This window comes from Crotalus tigris, unplaced genomic scaffold (assembly GCF_016545835.1).
Source record: "Crotalus tigris isolate CLP2741 ecotype Arizona unplaced genomic scaffold, ASM1654583v1 scf7180000017564.2150845, whole genome shotgun sequence".
Lineage (NCBI taxonomy): Eukaryota > Metazoa > Chordata > Lepidosauria > Squamata > Viperidae > Crotalus > Crotalus tigris.
The window spans coordinates 301,699-321,070 of NW_024096475.1; the positions used below are offsets into that span (position 1 = coordinate 301,699).

The window sequence follows — 19,372 nt, forward strand, 5'->3', positions numbered from 1 at the left end:
TATTTTATGTATTGGAAGAGCTCTAGGAATTGATGACACGTTTATCCTATCTCACTCTCAAACTGTCTGTTGTTGTCATCTAATATCTGGAGGGGCACTGTTAGAAAGAACATGGAGCCATGAGCAGTATGGATTTAAGGGTTCCAGATATTGTTTTCATTGTGTTCATTAAGGTGAACATCAATCTTGGTATGACAACTTCTTCATACAAGAGTGCAGTATTCAGCAACATTATACTAATGATTGTGCCAGTGTACACAATGTTTTTGCTTGTGCTCCCCAGCCTGTTCCTACTATTTTCCTAATCAAGTGTTCCTGGTTTTTTCCCCAATTGCTTGAAGGTATTTTCCAAATATAAGGGATCAGTCGATTATTCCAATCAAATATAAGGGATCTGTCAACAATTATTCTTTTATATGCCCTAACTCAAATAAAAGACTTGATAATAGAAGAAGATGAGTTTATGGTTTCATTTGATATCACAATGTTTATGGAGATTCTCAATCATCTGGGTCATAATTGTCCCAAAGGTGTTTTTCCAAAAGGCAACTGGACTTTCTTGGTTTTTTCCATGAAAACGTTTCACTTCTCATCCAAGAAGCTGAAGAAGTGAAACGTTTTCAAGGAAAAAAAGACAAAAAACTCCAGTTGTCTTTTGGAAAAATACCTTTGGGACATCCAATATCATAGTACTCTTTACATCTATAGACACAGAATTAATGAAAAAATCTATAGCAACACTATTACAGAATATACTCCATAACTAAATATTAGACACTAAGATCGAAATACCCAGAATCATAAACCTCATCAACCTTTTCCTTACTATCTACTTTCAGTTTGATGGGAAAATATGCTGACAAATCAAACAAATACCCATGGATTACCACTTTCAGGACTTATTAGTAGAGATTATAATGCAACGTCTAGAAACTCCCACGCATATATAGATAACACCTAACAATTTAAAAAAAACAGCTAAAGAAGACACATAAACAATCAACAACATCTCAAAAGGAATAAAATTCACAACGGAAGAAGAAAACAACAACACATTATCCTTCCTGAATATCCTCATCAGCAGAGAAAATAGCAGCAAATTAGAAACACTGGTCTATTGTAAAACCACTCACACTAATCAATTGCTTCATTACCAAAGTAACAACCCAACTTCTCATAAGGGAAGCTATGTAAGAACACTGTTCAGATGAGCACAAACACACTGCAGCAACTTTGAACATCAGGAAAAGGAAACAGATCACCTGTATAGCATCTTCCAACAAAATGGATGCCCATGCAACTTTATCAAAAAGTGCCTGACCCATCAACATGCAACAGCACAACCAACACAAGCTATGAAAAAGATAACATTGGCATATATAAAAAAAAACTTGTGAACCAATCAACAGACTATTACAACCATATTTAGCACACAAACCAATAAAGCCATCCGAAACAAGTAAACCCAAAAGATACAGAAGCCTCATCTTCAACATACAGTGTAAGGATGGTAGCAACCACTATATAGAACAAAGGAAGACTAGCAGAATGCATCCATGAAAAACAACTAGCAACCAGAAGACATGGTGACAACACCTTAATTGCACAACACATAGACTTAACCAGAATTTCAGCTGGGAAACTGTAAGCATCCTAGATCAAGCCAACTCTAAAAAACACTAGAAAATTCTTAGAAGCCCAGCAATCAAGCAAATCAACCATTAACAAGCACATAAAGATGAACAACATTTACGTACTATTAAAAAAAGAGACAATCAAAAAGCTAAAAAGACCTCCTCACCAGGAATCAACACCCAGATAAGCAGGGATTAACATCAGGATTAATACCAGACCAAGAGTAAACAGTACCCAAGCAAGAAATAATCCACTCAGACAAACAATAAACAACAGCCTAATCAAGTATCTATGAAAAAAAATATTCCCACCAACACTAACAACACTTACCCGGCTATAGAAACCAAACCCCATTCCCTTCTAGCACTGATGATGTTACCTAGTTGGATAATGAAACATCTGCAAGAAAACAACCAAGCTCAGAGAGCACCAAGGATTGTGCAACTCAACCTTTAGCTATAAATATTCTCTTCTGTTAACACTAATATTAATAGTCAAGCAATCTACAATAAAATTTGTACACTGTATATGAATGAGAGCCATTGTTCTTTCTGGTGATCTACAGAAGCATCTTTTTGGAGACAGGCCTTCAGATAGGTTATTTTGCGCCTTGTAAAGTAAAAGTCTGGTTCAGTGTTTAGCAACCTAAGTCATTTTTGGATTTAAAAAAAAAATCTGTTTAGAAACAAATTGGAGATTAAGATATGTATGGGCAATTTTGGAAGATAGAAGACAGTATATTTAAAAAGACTATGCACTCATGCAGTTTCATAGCTGGCTCAGAAAGATCTAGCTGGAGGTATTATTTAGGTACTTTTTATGTACCATATTAGTTATGGTAGGTTGCAGTTTCTAAAATTTCCCCTACAATACCGTGCATTTTTATCTTGGCAGTTTTATTATAGATTGCATTTTCCCAATGATTCAAGGAGATTGCATGCATGAAGAGGAGCTGTCATAAGGAAGGTTTCCCATCCACACCCCCAAATGTTGGAAACCACAGCCTTTTTTTTCTAAAGAAAGTTTTTGTTTGTTTATTAATTTTTTTTAAGGAACTAATTCTGTTCCTTCAAATTATGCTAAAATAATCACTTTCTGTATTTCACAATCTGTATTTCACTGCTCTCTGCACTTGGTTGAGTCTGTTAGTTTTATGCTTCATTTTCTTTCTTCACAGTTGTCTTCTCTCTTTCCCCCAGTCACATGTGTTCCTCCTTTCATTTTGCTTCTCTGATGCTTATCTTCAATTTGATCTTTCTTCTTCCATTTCTGACTAATGTTGCTCTTGCACAATCTTTTCCTTAGATGTAGCTGTTTATTCTTTATATCAGACTTTATATCAGACATATATTCTTCTTCCATTTCTGACTAATGTTGCTCTTGCGCAATCTTTTCCTTAGATGTAGCTGTTTATTCTTTATATTAGACATGTCAAACACAAGGCCCAGGGGCCAGATGCGGCCCGCAAAGTGGTTTCATGCGGCCCATGAAGCCATCCTGGAAACAGTGAGGGAACAGCCCCTGCTGCCTTGGCCCTGGCCCAGGCCGGCCGAGAGCCAATGTAAAATTTTGTGGTGGCCATCTATGCTGAAACGCATTCAGTCTTAGCTCCACAAGGCCGTCTAGAAACAGCGAGGAACCAGCCCCTGCCGTGTCAGCCCCACCCCCTGGGTGCATGCTGGGGAAGTGTCACCCTTCGTGAGGAATGAAGAAATGGACCATGCCTTGGCGCTTGCCCCGGTCCGACCCCCTTCTGCCAGAGACCCTCAGATCTGTCCCACTCCTGCCTAGGCCCCATAGGCACCCTTGATGCGAACAATGTAGAGCTGGCCATGCCCACCCAGTAGGCCACACCCACTCCATCCTTGCCCACCTAGTAGGCCACACCCACCCTGGCAACACCCACCCGGCCCCCCAAGGGCAACCGCAATGCTGATGCGGCCCTCAATGAAATTGAGTTTGACACCCCTGCCTTATATGTTTCTCTCCAGGTTCTATCTTCATGAGCCAAGTGTACTTCAACTTGGCTGCTATTTAATTCCCTATTGTCCCTTTTTTCCCAGACTTATTTTTTAATGTCTTACCTCTCTATTTACTATTGTAGCCCTGGCTACAATAAATGTTCTTTACAAAAGCGTAGCCATCTGAACCTGTTAAATATTTTTGACAGTATTTATTAAAGGTTTTGTACTTGTAAGCAAGCTTCTTTGAAAGACTTTTATTGAACAATCATCCTGTCTCATTCACAGATTTTTATAAAAATTAAATATGGCATTGTGATCCATTTATAATTTGATTTTATTCTCTTATTATTAAAGAGAAAGGAAAGCAAAACCATAATACAGTTCATTAGTGTCAACTACTGCTACTCTTACCTATTTGAAAAGAAAACTCCTTTGGAAACAGTGGATCAAAGGGACCCTCCAAATGTATGAAAAGGAAATGGGAGTTCAGAATGGGGAGTTCTGCATTTCTCTAGCTGGGTTTGCAGAGTAGGAAAATAATAGGGACTTACTTTTTCATAATTTTATTAGAAATAAGGATGCATCTTTCCCTTTCCTGATGAAATGCTCTTCAAAAAGAATTCTAAACATGTTCCTCAGAAAAAATAAGATGCCAAACTGATAAGGAAAACTTACTGTGAGAGGGACCTCGGAGTCCCTAAATATGAGCCAGCAGTGTGCTGCAGTTGCCAAAAAGGCCAACACAGTGCTGGGCTGCATTAACAGAGGGATAGAATCAAGATCACGTGAAGTGTTAATACCACTTTACAATGCCTTGGTAAGGCCAGTTTTCTGCATCCAGTTTTGGTCACCACGATGTAAAAAAGATGTTGAGACTCTAGAAAAAGAGTACAGAGAAGAGCAACAAAGATGATTAGGGGACTGGAGGCCAAAGCATATAAGGAAAGGCTGGTGGAATTGGGTATGTCTAGTTTAATGAAGAGAAGGACGAGGGGGGACATGATAGCAGTGTTCCAATATCTCAGGGGCTGCTACAAAGAAGAGGGTGTCAAGCTATTTTCCAAGGCGCCTGAAGACAGGACAAGAAGCAACGGATGGAAACAAAGCAAGGAGAGAAGCAACCTAGAACTAAGGAGAAACTTTCTGACAGTTAGAACAATTAACCAATGGAACAACCTGCCTCCAGAAATGGTGAATGCTCCAACACTGGAAGTTTTTAAGAAGAGACTGGACAGCCGTTTGTCTGAAATGGTATAGGGTTTCCTGCCTGAGCAGGGTGTTGGACTAGATGACCTCCAAGGTCCCTTCCAACTTTATTATTATTATTAAGAAAAATTTATGTATGGAATCCTTAAGTAGAACAATCCTTAAGTAGGAGAGGCAGTACTATTCACTCAGCTATGTTGCATCATTGTAGAAGCAGAAACTGCAGTGGCAGAAAAATAGCATTATTCCTCTTGAAGTATGGACAGTCAAAGGGATTTTTTTTCAGGAGTAGAAGTCCTTTGCCTTGGTGCATCATGAATTATTTCCCTTCCCTATTCCTGCAACAAAAGAAAAACTTGTTCATGAGCAAAAATGCACTCATTGAAGACTTTCAGTATTTCTGGAGAGAACTAGAAAAAAGCTCCAACAATTAGATTTCACTAGGTTTTTAAAAAAAAATTGTGCTTTTTACTTACTAAAATGCTAATGCTTACAAGGTTTCAAATCTAAAGAGTCAGATCGAGGCATTCGGTAAGGAAAATATTGGCATTGGATATGTTTGTATGTTCAAGAACGTGTAATTTGAAAGAGTTTTATGAACTTTCATTCTGCCTTCACGTCTAACCCTAATTAATATGAAGCATAATCTAATCAACTGTTCTGTGTCTTATTCTCATACTACCCAGTATATAGCATGTGCTTAATATAGTCACTTTCTTGGACCAGAGATGGTTCTTTTCTGAAAGTTTGTTACGGAAAGTTATGGTTCAAATCCTAATAAGACTGTGGGTCCAGCACATCCTGTCATAAAGTATATTTTTGATATCAGAATACAGTAACGCTCAGAGAATAGGAAATGCGGAAAGAGTTATACACTGGCCACCAAATCAAGGAATTGAGAATGGTAAGGTAGCATTTCATATGAGTATTTCAAGATCAGCTTTCTGCTAAAAGGAGTTAGGTTTAATTTTAAAATCTCTTCCAAGTCTTTTATAGACTTGTACTTTGATGTTTCTGTTATATGCCTATGACTTAGCAAGCATTTGAAACAAGAACATTTTTCAGTAGTATCCAGGAATACCCAGGGATTGTTCTACGTGCAGCTTCTCATCACTTGAAAGCAAAATTGTTTCCACTTGAATGTTTGTTGTATTTGTGTTGCTGCATCAAATTTATATACACTTGGAAAAAACAAAAGAAGTCATCTAATCCAGTGCAGTCTGCGCTAATCTTCTCATTTACTGTGTAAAACAGCACACAATTTTTTTTGTTTTAGTAATTTCATCTATGTACAGAATTGCAGTTCTCTACACTAACCTCATTTACTTTCACACAGGAAATAAGGTAATTTCATAGAACTTCAAATATCTTTGTCCAATGTTTTATTGTATTTTTTCTTTCTTTTTCTTTTTTTTTTTGAGCAGACAAAATAAACACATTTTCTTAGTTTCTGAAGCAAAGATGCAGGAGAGGGGTAGCTGCTTCTACATCTATATAATGTTATGAATAAGAAGGACAGCTTTTGGAAGAAATTGCTTCAGTTTGATGGTTTCTTGTATCAACATTTTTAATACTTTCACCCTTAGTCTAATATGGTGCTATTGGTTAAAGCTTACTGTATCATTCTGCTTGCTCCCCCTAAATATCTTCAGCAGCCTCTTAACATTTACTTGGCTTCAATAGTTAAATAATGTAATTTTGCAATGTTAAATTTTTAAATCCTGCTTCTTCATATCCTCAGTTCTATTAATGTTTACCATTAAACTTTAATCAATCATACATGGTTTAATTATTTTTTAAAAATAACAACTGTAATTTAGGATGCTAATAAGAAATGAAAAAATGGAACTTCTTGCCTTCTCTCACAGCTATAGTGGGGCAAAAAAGTATTTAGTCAGCCACCAATTGTGCAAGTTCTCCCACTTAAAAAGATGAGATAGGCCTGTAATTGTCATCATAGGTAGACCTCAACTATGACAAAATGAGAAAACAAATCCAGACAATCACATTGTCTGATTTGGAAAGAATTTATTTGCAAATTATGGTGGAAAATAAGTATTTGGTCAATATCAAAAGTTCACCTCAATACTTTGTTATATATCCTTTGTTGGCAATGACAGAGTCAAACGTTTTCTGTAAGTCTTCACAAGGTTGGCACACACACTGTTGCTGGTATTTTGGCCCATTCCTCCATGCAGATCTCCTCTAGAGCAGTGATGTTTTGGGGCTGTCACTGGGCAACACGGACTTTCAACTCCCTCCAAAGGTTTTCTATGGTGTTCTGATTTGGAGACTGGCTAGGCCACTCAGGACCTTGAAATGCTTCTTACGAAGCCACTCCTTCGTTGCCCAGGCGGTGGGTTTGGGATCATTGTCATGCTGAAAGACCCAGCCACGTTTCATCTTCAATGCCCTTGCTGATGGAAGGAGGTTTGCACTCAAAATCTCACGATACATGGCCCCATTCATTCTTTCCTGTACACGGATCAGTAGTCCTGGTCCCTTTGCAGAGAAACAGCCCCAAAGCATGATGTTGCCACCCCCATGCTTCACAGTAGGTATGGTCTTCTTTGGATGCAACTCAGCATTCTCTCTCCTTCAAACACGACAAGTTGTGTTTCTACCAAACAGTTCTACTTTGGTTTCATCTGACCATAGGACATTCTCCCAATCCTGGATCGTCCAAATGCTCTTTAGCAAACTTCAGACGGGCCCGGACATGTACTTGCTTAAGCAGGGGGACATGTCTGGCACTGCAGGATCTGAGTCCCTGGCGGTGTTGTGTGTTACTGATGGTTGTCTTTGTTACGTTGGTCCCAGCTCTCTGCAGGTCATTCACTAGGTTCCCCCCGTATGGTTCTGGGATTTTTGCTCACCGTTCTTGTGATCATGTTGACCCCACGGGGTGAGATCTTGCGTGGAGCCCCAGATTGAGGGAGATTATCAGTGGTCTTGTATATCTTCCATTTTCTAATTATTGCTCACACAGTTGATTTCTTCACACCAAGCTGCTTGCCTATTGCAGATTCAGTCTTCCCAGCCTGGTGCAGGTCTACAATTTTGTTTCTGGTGTCCTTCGACAGCTCTTTGGTCTTCACCATAGTGGAGTTTGGAGTGTGACTGTTTGAGGTTGTGGACAAGTGTCTTTTATACTGATAACAAGTTCAAACAGGTGCCAATTAATACAGGTAATGAGTGGAGGAGCCTCTTAAAGAAGAAGTTACAGGTCTGTGAGAGCCAGAAATCTTGCTTTTTTGTAGGTGACCAAATACTTATTTTCCACCATAATTTGCAAATAAATTCTTTCCAAATCAGACAATGTGATTGTCTGGATTTGTTTTCTCATTTTGTCTCTCATAGTTGAGGTCTACCTATGATGACAATTACAGGCCTCTCTCATCTTTTTAAGTGGGAAAACTTGCACAATTGGTGGCTGACTAAATACTTTTTTGCCCCACTGTATAAATCACTTTGGGACAAATATCACAAATGACAAAGTTTGTAGGTGTCTTTCTTCTCTTTTCTTCCCTTAGAATAATTATTCTAGAATTTACCTTGGCAAAGCTAGACATTGATCAAATACTGGAAAATTTTGGTTAAATTCTGTGAAAAATTTAAGAAAAATTAATCTCAACTGATTCCCAGTGATCTCACTGGAACATCTGGCTAAGTATTGTAATATCATAATTGCTATTCTAAATTATTAGTACACAGTAAAACTGCTTTGATAATGTGTTGAGCAACATAAAATAATAACAATTGCACATATCATAACTATTGAGCAAATGTTTACTATATAATTTTAATATGTACCTCCTGAGATCATTGTAGAAGCTGGATCATTCAGAGCCAGACTAATCTCTTGGGTGTATATTAGATATTATTTCCTTGCAGTACTAAATATTGTATCCTAGTATGAATGCTTATTATTTTATGATTGGTTTTAAATTATGATAGAAGATGGATTTATTTTCCTTTAAAGTTGGCATTAGCTTGTTGGTTCTTAATTTCTAGTCAGACAATCAGACCTATTTGTCTGATAGGTGACAGATGGTAAATACAGTAAATAAATATTAGAAAACAAGTATTGACTGGGGGGAGATAACATGCATCCCTGATGGTTGTATTTATGTGTGTGATCTTGCCCAAACTAAACTGTAGATTATTTTTAGGTTTGGAAAAAAAATTAAGACTTTACTTCATCCTAGTTGTTATTCATTCTGCTGCCCTGTTACTATTATCACTAATTTAGACTTGCCTAAGTATTATATTGTTTTGGAAGTTTAAGTACTTTTAATTGCCTCGACATACACATAGATTGCTTTATAACAGTAGAATACAGAAAAGGCAGAAGGAAGTATGGCAGCACATATTATATATTCACAAGATCCAAACAACATTGGATCCATTCTAGAACCAAACCATGATACAAAATCTTTGCATAGTCCCACTATAAAGCAGTGCTATGAAACAGAAGTACTGTCTCATTCAGTGGGTAGTGTTAGAGGTATGAATATATGCACACAGTCCATGCTGTTTTCTTCTATAGTTTCCCTTTTAAATTTATAAAAGAAGCGTCTGATACTGCTCTCTACTAAGCAAAGTCTATGACATAATAATATGCAGAGCCATTTGTTGTAACTAAGTGTATTTTTTTTCTCCCAAGAAGCTTGTAAGAGAGGTGAAGCCTTCAAGATTTATTGTGTATTCGTTGATTTATCTAGTATCCATTGATTTTTCTTTTTTCTCTCTCCTTCCTGCTTTCTGATATTCCTGGCTTCTCCAGGTTTCAAAGGTCAATGGTATCACTCGAATGTCAACTCTGAGTGCAAATACAGCCAGTGCCAAAAAGATGAGAGACGTCAGACCTTCACCGTCCAAAACTGTGAAGTACACTGCAACAGTGACTAAGGGAACTGTCACATACACCAAAGCCAAGAAAGAACTGGTCAAGGAAACCAAACTAAATCACCACAAACTCAGTACACCTGTCAACCACACAATCTCAGGGAAAATGGAAAGTAGCAATGCAAAAACCCGTAAACAGGTGCTATCCCTTGGAGTGGCCAAGCCCAACAATACAGCTATTAATGGTGTCAAGGTCAATGGCAAGTTGAACCAAAAGTCATGCACTAAGGAGGTAGGGAGGCAGTTGAGGGAAGGGCTGCGCAATTCAAAAAGGAGGCTGGAAGAAGCAAACCATATAGACAAAATACAGTCACCTGTCAAGAAAGTGAAAGGGGCCACATATGTGACTGAAACCCCAAGCAAAAAAGCACCATCTGTGGAAAGACCTTTGCTGAATGGCCATGTGAAAAAGCCTGGAAGTCAGGAGGTGCCACAAAAAAGTCTGGAAAGGAATAGGCCGAAAAGAGCTGCTGCTGGGAAGAACACGCCAGGGAAACAAGCACATAGCAAAACAGAAAATGCCTCCTGTGAACATTATTCTACCTCTCAAACAGAGTCCTTGCACAAGCCACACGACTCAACAGGGAAGCACGAGAAAGGTAGCATCAAGTCTGGGTGGGCCATGATGGAAGAGATTCCTATTCTCAGGCCTTCCCCCAAGGAGTTCCATGACCCATTGATATACATTGAGTCAATCCGTGCTCAGGTTGAGAAGTATGGGATGTGCCGGGTGATCCCTCCTCCTGACTGGAGGCCTGAGTGCAAGCTGAATGAAGAGATGCGGTTTGTGACCCAGATCCAGCACATTCACAAACTCAGCAGGCGCTGGGGGCCCAATGTGCAGCGTCTGGCCTGTATCAAGAAGCACCTCAAATCTCAGGGCATTACTATGGATGAGCTTCCACTCATAGGTGAGTCCCTTATTCACACAGGCTTTTTGTTGGTCTTTGTGGCAAGAAACCATTTTGAGTGCTGATTTATTTTCAGATTAATCCTCAGCGAACACAAAGCACTGGTAGAGGGTAAGCAATAGATTTCCATGCCGTTTCATACAGACTAGTCCTCTTCAAAGCAAACATACTCAAATTTCAAAAGTATCTTATTTTATGCCTTGAGAAGAGATAGTGATCAGACACATATGTAGTAAGATAGGCCTCATCTACTCTACATTTGGATTTTAGGGGGTTCCCAGGGAAGCTATGTGGATCAAGAGCATATAATTACTCCCCCCATCCCCATATTTAACTTTTCTCCTCATGAGAAAATATGGAAAGGACAAAGATTAGGGAAAGATAGGTGGGTAGGAGGAGTTGAAGCATTCACGTGACCGTGGGAATGCTGCAACAGCCATAACTTTGGGGACCACTCAGCAAGTTCATTTTTTTTCTAGCACCATCGTAACTTCAAACAGTTGCTGAATGAATGGTCATAAGTCAAGGACTACCTGTAAGCTTTAAACAGATAGGTTGACAAAGTATAATTAGTACAATCAAGTTTCAGGATTTCATCCAATATGCTACTTTTATTTTTAAGACTCTGTTGATTTGGGGAATACAAAAGAAAATAGTGAGCACAGTCTTTTTTTTTTCAGGGAATACGAAGTAAATGTTTAAATTAATGATAATTAATTTAATGGTAATAAATTATAATAAGCTTTTGAATATATATAAATATGTAAGCTTTTGAATTATAATTAAATTAATTAATTTAATTAAATTGAATTATAATTAAAGCACCTTTATAATCTGTATATTTTTTAAAAGGCAGTATTTTTTGTGAGATGTGCTCTTTGTAAACATAATCAATACTTTCATTCATTAAGTGGCAGCAGATAGTTACCATTTGAAGTGTTTAGTTAATAGAATTTATTGGGCTTCTGTTAAACCTGCTCATGCGTGTACTTAGCATAACTGACTTTGTTCAGATGAATTTTGAATCTGGAGAAGGCCACAGTTTTGAGCTATTGAGAATTTTGAGGTGTGCCGTGGCTACCACAGGAAAGCTTGTCCAATTGCCAACTGGCTACTCTAATGGACATGGCCAGTTAGGAAACCAAAGGACTGGTGTGGAGACCACTGGTTGGAGATAGGCACTTTGCTTTGCAGCCTGCCAGCTTCCCAGTTTGTTTCTGTATACAGAATCTAAAAAGGAATAAAAAGAATCTAAAAAGGAGTGGATCAGGGAGCTTGCATGCAGCAAGGTAGACAGAAGAAATGGGTCATACAGCCAGCTCATTCCCTTCTTCAGCTCTTTCAGTTTAGCATAATTATAATGAGCTGGCATGAACCTTGGATGCTTGTACATTCCCACTCTGTTTAGGTACAGTTGTGGAAAGGAAGATAGAAATGGTTAATTCCATCCTAAATTCACAGCGTGTTACCACACTTGGTGATTTATTTACTAGTGTTTGTTAAAACAGGTCAAAATAGCCCAATTTTGACACTGGCTTGTTTCTTCGTATATCAAATGATAACATGATGTTGGATGATTTTCCTGTATCATGATACAGTGTTGTTTACTACAGTCATTTCAATGGAAACTTCAACTGCAAGAGAAGCCTTTGTTTTGCAGCCTTGCTAGAGAAGGGAAGTTGATGTGTAAACCTGAGACGGGCCCACAGGTCCTCTAAGGCAGGGGTTCTTAAACTGGGCAAATTTCTGAATATCCTGAGGGTGATGGAGCAATTTGTAATTGCTTGTTTGTGAGTTGAGGGTCCAGTTGTGGGTCTGTCAAGACGTTTGTGTCAAACAGCAGATTTGGGAGTTTTGTGGGAATAATGACATTATTTGAGACCATGAAAAGGAATAATTTGTCAGATAATTTAAGAACTACCGCTTTAAGGCAAAGAAGAACACCAGCATTTAAGAAAATATCAAAGCCTAGAGAAGGAACCGCCAGTCATTTCTGATACAGTGGTACCTCAGTATTTGACTGCTTCAGAACTCGTCAGATTTGGTACCTGACACATTTTGACATCAAAATATTGTCCCGTGCTCATCTTTGTTCGGTACTTGACACACTGCAAAAGGAAGTGGGGGACAGCTGCAGAGGACAGGACAGGAGGTCGGCCATGTTGAGAAGCTCGCTGCAAAAGGAAGCGGGAGACAGCGCACAGGGTAGACAGGAAGTTGGCCAAGCTGGGAAGTTGCTGACATAGGAAAAGGAACTGATAGGAAGTTCTCTCCAGCTGAAACAAAGGGGCCAAGTGGTAAGTCACATGGTTTGTTTGCTACTCATCCTTTTTAGTGTTCGACATGCCTCTCAGAGCCAATTAAGCATGAGTACCGAGGTACCACTGTATTGTACTGTTATAGCAGTGTTGGGAACATGTCTTCCTGAGAATAAGACTGGTAAACTGCTGTTTGGCATTAAATCTGAACCCAGTTATATCTGAATTGTGTTAGTTCTTTTCTTCCACAGACTGATTTCTTAAAAAAAAAAATAGCTGTACTTGGAATAAAATTTAATTCTTTTTTATTTGTATATAACATAGGTATTATAAAAGGATGCAAAGTAAATTTACTTCATTCAAATGCTTCCCTATCTTTTTTGGCCTGAGGACAAAAAGGTATATTGTTCTCATTAAGGCTATTGATTAGACTGCAATAGAGATTTTTCCTGCGAGTTCTTCAGTTTTTTGAAAAAGTCCTATTTTTCATTAAAATTATTAACCAAAGTGTTAGTTCTATTAAAAGAAGCTTGAATGTTAAATAATTGCTAAAGGAAAAAAGTGTCAAGGCAATATGTTTTGAGAAAATGCATAGGCTACTATGAAAACAAACACTGTAATATCTATCTTAACACAGAATATGTTTGAGCTCCCATTGAAATGGCTAAAGAACAAGTTTTTATATTAATAGTCTTGCTTCTTTGAATCCAAATGACTTTTTTATTCAGGCACTATTGAAATTAGTGTCCTGTTAGTATTAAAAATCTGGAATATTTTCAGAACTAGTCCTGTAAATTTTCTTCGTATTAATTCTTAATATATGTTGTTAATTTTAACAGGAACTGTTAATATTTTGACAAAAATTCACATTTGGCTCCCATTTTTTCATGTGTTGTGTGTCCTTAACAAAGTGCAAAGAAGTGAAAAACATCTTCCCCCTAAACAGATTTTGAATCATCCCAAATTCTTCAAAGTATTATGTGTTCTAAACAGAGATCAGAATAAATATATTACCCTCTCATTTTGTTAAAGAACACACACACATATATATGATTTGTGAGCAACACCAAATATAATTATGCAAATATTATATTTTATTGGTCTGAGGACAGTATACTTGATAGTTTTTTTTTTTATACCATATGTATCTTGGGTACAATTCTGTACATTTCAAAAGTTTGTTTTCCTGGTATATGATTAAAACAGGTTGTATTGATGAGAGTATTCCCTTAATTACTTACACACACACACACACACACACACACACACACACGTATAAAAAGCTATTATGAGAAGCTAGAGAAATAACTAGGCCCTTTAGGAGGAAAAAAGTAAAGGCCAAAGTGGTTCCAGTGGCGGTAGAGACACTTAGATCTGTGACTTCTAAGCTGGGAAAGTGGCTCAAACAGATCCCAGGAACAACATCTGAGTTTTCTATCCAGAAGAGAGCAATGTTAGATACTGCACAGAAACAAATTCCTAGGCCTCTGGTAGAGGACCTGATATTAAGGAAGACACACCACCCATAAGAGTAAGAAGGGATTTACATACATACATACATACATACATACATACATACATACATACATACATACATACATGTGTGTGTGTGTGTGTGTTATTGGCTGGGGATGTCATGCTTGTTATTACATGTTTATAAGTATTGGTCTGGATGTAATTCATTTTATATACATTATCTGTTATTGACATGTGGGTATCATGTTTGATAATCTTTATTAAAATGTCATATGAGATAGAGTTACTAGAAATGAATAACGTAGGAGTGCATCTTGTTCGGTCTCTCTTGCTTAGCTCCTTCGATTAAACAAATCAAATTGAAAGCTGGCTTTTTAAGAATTAATGCATGAACCAAGAATTCTGGCTTGCTCTTCTTAATAAATAATTATCAAAAATTATTATTTGCTTTATGACTTTGGCTTATTCAGCCTTCTGGTTCACACATATTCCAGAAAAACCATGTATTGATCTCTCAAGGTTTGTTTAGCCATGCCTGGTTGGAGTGATCCAACAGCTTGTCTTTCTTTATTAACATTGCTATGTGTCGTGTGAACTCAGCTAGTATATTTTGCACCATCGGCAGACATTTATTTGCACATGGTCCCTCTTCTTAAACCTCAGAAGCTGACTTCACTGAGTGAAATCACCAAAGTGTGCTTATGTTTATATTGAAAATATGAGCTACAGTATACATTTCACTTGGTCTTGGAATAGTGGTTAACGGTAACCACCAAACTAAATTGGACTGAGTCTGTATGACAAAGTAAAAACACTAATTCAGCTGCTCACATTTACAGCAGAATTTTATGTAATAACTCTACCTTCTAAGCTTTTGTAGCAAGGGAAAGAAAAGTGCTATTTCAATGTAAATAGATGGACATAAAGGGGCAAGGACTTTTGTTGCCTGTTGCACTAAGCTGTACCTTGTTTAACTGTGGTTTGTGGAATAAAAACCATTGGCTATATTCAAAAGTACTGATTAATAATCAAACAAAGCATATTTTGGTATGGTGATGTGCAAACACAAGCAGAGAGAAATAGGTACATTCCTGTTTGAAGCAGATTTCCATTCTCCGTATGGTAGATTTCTACAGCAGCAGATAGGGAACTTAAAAATGGAAAAAGAATAATAGATTCATGAAGTAATCATAGTAATTGGGGGTGGGAAGTGTTTTTCTTTATTTCTGTTTGTTTTGTTTCACTTACAAAACTAGCAAAGAAATAATACCTAATTAGCATGCTGGCCATATAATTCTGCCTAGGCTTCAACTTTTTTTAATTGCCCATGAAAAACCAGCAAAGGAAAGACTAGACTATAATCCTTCTCCTTAGCCTCTGGTTTTCACAGAGAGGTTTTGCGTTTAAGTAAAAAGTTACTTTCATCTCCAACTAAATTGATACTCTCCAGACATATTCATAAAAATTAGGGCCTGAATGAATGTGGTCTGTGTTCAATTTCCTTAACAAATTTCTGTGTTTCCCTTTTTTCTTTTTTTCTTTTTTTTCCTTCCTGCTTTTCTGCTGCATTGACCTCCAGGAGGCTGTGAGCTAGATTTGGCCTGCTTTTTCCAGTTGATCAATGAAATGGGGGGTATGCAGCAGGTGACTGACCTCAAGAAATGGAATAAGCTGGCAGATATGCTGCGTATCCCCAAAACTGCACAGGACAGGTTAGCAAAACTGCAGGAAGCCTATTGCCAGTATCTACTCTCCTATGATTCCCTCTCTGCTGAGGAGCACAAGAGACTGGAAAAAGAAGTCCTCCTTGAAAAGGAGATTCTAGAAAAGCGGAGGGGTCCTTTGGAAGGACATTCAGACAACAACTATGAATTCCAGTCTCTGCCCCGCTACGAGCCCAAAAACGGACTCATCAATGGCATTGTTCATAAAAATGGCTTCCGGAACAAAGCAAAAGAAGTTGAGGTCCCTCAAAAAACAGGTAGGCGGCGACTCTTCTCTCAGGAAAAGGAGACCACAGTGGAAGAAGAAGAAGAGGTTGGTGTTCTTTGTGACCTCCACAAGTGTATATACAAGGTCAGTAGAAATCTTGCTGGGGTCTTGGCTAGAAAGCACATCTAAAATGCACATAGTATTTTTCACTCACTCTGCCAGCTCTCATTTAGTTCAAACAGTGGTTTGGAATGCTTATTTTGCTTGTCGCTGAGCTCATCCATTTGCAAAGGAATGTTGATTCCTCCACTCAGTTTGATTTGGCAGCCTTCCCACTGTATTAAGCATCTGGCACCACCACATGCTGTGTAATTGTTAGTAAGATTGGATTGAGTATGTTGAAATGCTAAGGGAGGATGAGATACATTGCTTTTTTTACGTTGGTACTTGTGTCCAGTGCTCACTGCTTTTCCATCACTGCTCTTTATCCCATTGCTGTGAACTGATAATTAGATGCTGCTTAGAAGACTGCACAGACACAAGTCAGTGGTTTTATTTGAAGTAATCACCATTTTCAGGAACCGAGATCTGTATAGATAGACTCCCACACTAAATATTGTTTAGGTTTCTATTAGCCAGATTCATATCCCTGTTTTTTTCCCACAAGGATACAGGCAGGGTATGTGAGATTAATACCCTTTTACCTTGCCTTCTCTGTCATTATGAAAAAGGTGTGAGACCTTGTCCTACCTTAAGTATTAGTTAGGGAATAGATAAAATTGGCTTTTCTATATCCATTTAACATGTGCAGATCCTTTTAATCGGTTGCCAAAGAGCATATAGGCTGGGAGTTCTGGTCCAAACACATCTCACATCCATTTGATTTGGGGGATGCTCTACAGCAGTGTTTCCCAAACTTGACAATTTTAAGGCATGAGGACTTCAACTCCCAGAATTCCACAGCCAGCAACGCTGGCTGTGGAATTCTGGCAGTTGAAGTCCTCATGCCTTAAAATTGTCAAGTTTGGGAAACACTGCTCTACAGAATGAGTTTAACCATCTTGATGAATATATTTATATACCTATTGTTATCTCAGATGAGAATTTTCTCATTTGGATTTTGGTGGCTGAGTATTATCCTTAAAAGAGTCTGGGTTCTTAGGAGAATCTGTCCCTCTGTCTTCAGATAATTCATGATTTATTTTTAACTCTAAATAGCAGATTAAAATATATATTATATGACCACTTCAAACTCATCCATGTTCAAGCTTTTGTTTGGTTGTATAGTTGCAATATGTTGGCCTACAAAGCATATCGACGTGGCTTGTCTTATCAATATCTTCCTTAATTTTAGCACAGATGTAGGCTATGTTGTTGGGGGTTATACTGCCATCTGCAATTCTCCCTGTGACAAGTAATCCTATTTCCATAACAATAGTTGGTATGGTTTGCAGCTGAATACATTTTAAGAGCCTATCATCCAACCAAGCTTAAAACTATGGTATCTATTAGAGGGTCACCATCTTTTCATATTTATATAGCACAATAAACGTGTATTAGAATGTTATAAGATTAAATTTGAGTTTTAGACAATGCTTGTTTCTAGGGCAACCATGGAAAAAACTTTGAGCAGCTATTCCCATCTTTTCCTTTGTCCAAAAAAACAAACAAACAACAACCCAGGACTAGTCTAGATATGAAGTCAGCATCATCCAGATCCCCTGAAAATTGACTATACCAGCGTAAGGACAACATTAAAATCTCATCTGGAAACAATCTAGTGAACAAAATAGGAAAAAAAAGAGTCCACTGACTATATACAGTATAATGAACAGCATTCTTGGCGTTAGGGGTTCCAATCTTGGGAGCTATGGTCACATTTGATAATTGTAGAGTATATAATTGGACTCGCAGAATATGACCACTATAGAAGGCATCCCCATTCATAAAATGATTACCATAGTAACCATGCTCAAAGAACACTCATGTATTGGTAAAATAAACTGGTAGAATTACTTTTCCCCATTTTTTCTAATTTCTATATACTCTATTAGCTCCTCCATTGCCTTTGTCTTATTTTGATATTATGCATATTTACAAACCAAGCATTAGGCTGTAGTCAAAATGGACATTCTTAGAAAAGAATGTCCATTTTATCTATCTGGAATCTAGGAGTATTTTGGGAAATAATGACACTAAAGATTGATGCTTTTCTTTTCATGCCAGCTTTCTTTTAATTTTGTTTTAGTTTGTAAAAATTGCTTAAAACTTAAAGGTTATTTCAGAAGGGGACTAGCATGTACTATGTTTAGGTTCCCAGTTTTATGCTACTTGCACATATTGATTAAACTTGGCCTTTTTCATTTGTGAGACCTCCTTCTGCCTGCTAACCTGTGTTTGTTTCCTTTGAGGTGTTTTCTTTATTGATTTCTTTTCCATAATATTACATTTGAATCATGTCCATTTTGACAGCTAGCTATATTAGCTTTGTTACAATGTTTACAACTTTCTTTTTTGTTATTCCGCTGACCTTGGTTACCAGAACCAAGTGAACTAAGTATAATTCTAATACTAATGACTGGGTCTTTTTGCACATTTGCCTTAAAGTAAGCATTTAATATGTAAATAATTCTTTTTTTTAGTATTGTTGCTTGAAATAGCTTTTCATAGCTAAATACCTGTGAAAAGAGAATGCCAGGCAAAAGGGTATTCGTTCTAATATGTACCTGCATGGCTATTTCAATACTTTTCTTAAAGGCCTTGCTTTCCTGCAATTTATGTAAGTAAAGGTGCACTTAATCTGTCTCAAATAGAAAAAAATGGGTATTTGGAAAAAACATGATTATAGTTATATGTATAATACCAAAGAGTCCGGCTCTGCAAACCTGGTCAGTTAGAAATTAAATTCTGTTTTAGTGCTCCATGCATTGACCTCAAGAACTTCAACCGTTTCTCACTGTGCATCAAAATATAGTTTCTGTTGAAATGACCCAGTGTTTGCAAAGTAGGATTTAGAAACACAGATGAAATCATGAATAATTATGGTTTGCCGGGCAAGCACAAGCCATAGTTTCAGTTTTAG

The 19,372-nt window shown here is 37.6% G+C and overlaps 1 protein-coding gene across 1 annotated transcript in view; it reads left to right on the forward strand.

Annotated features, from left to right (window-relative positions):
* The window catches only part of JARID2 (jumonji and AT-rich interaction domain containing 2), a 115,088-nt gene that overhangs the window by 70,761 nt on the left and 24,955 nt on the right, over positions 1-19,372 (forward strand). Inside the window, exons 6-7 of the mRNA XM_039348760.1 lie at positions 9,592-10,624; positions 15,938-16,434. Of these exons, the coding sequence (XP_039204694.1) occupies positions 9,592-10,624; positions 15,938-16,434 (1,530 nt within the window). The remainder of the gene's footprint in view (positions 1-9,591; positions 10,625-15,937; positions 16,435-19,372) is intronic.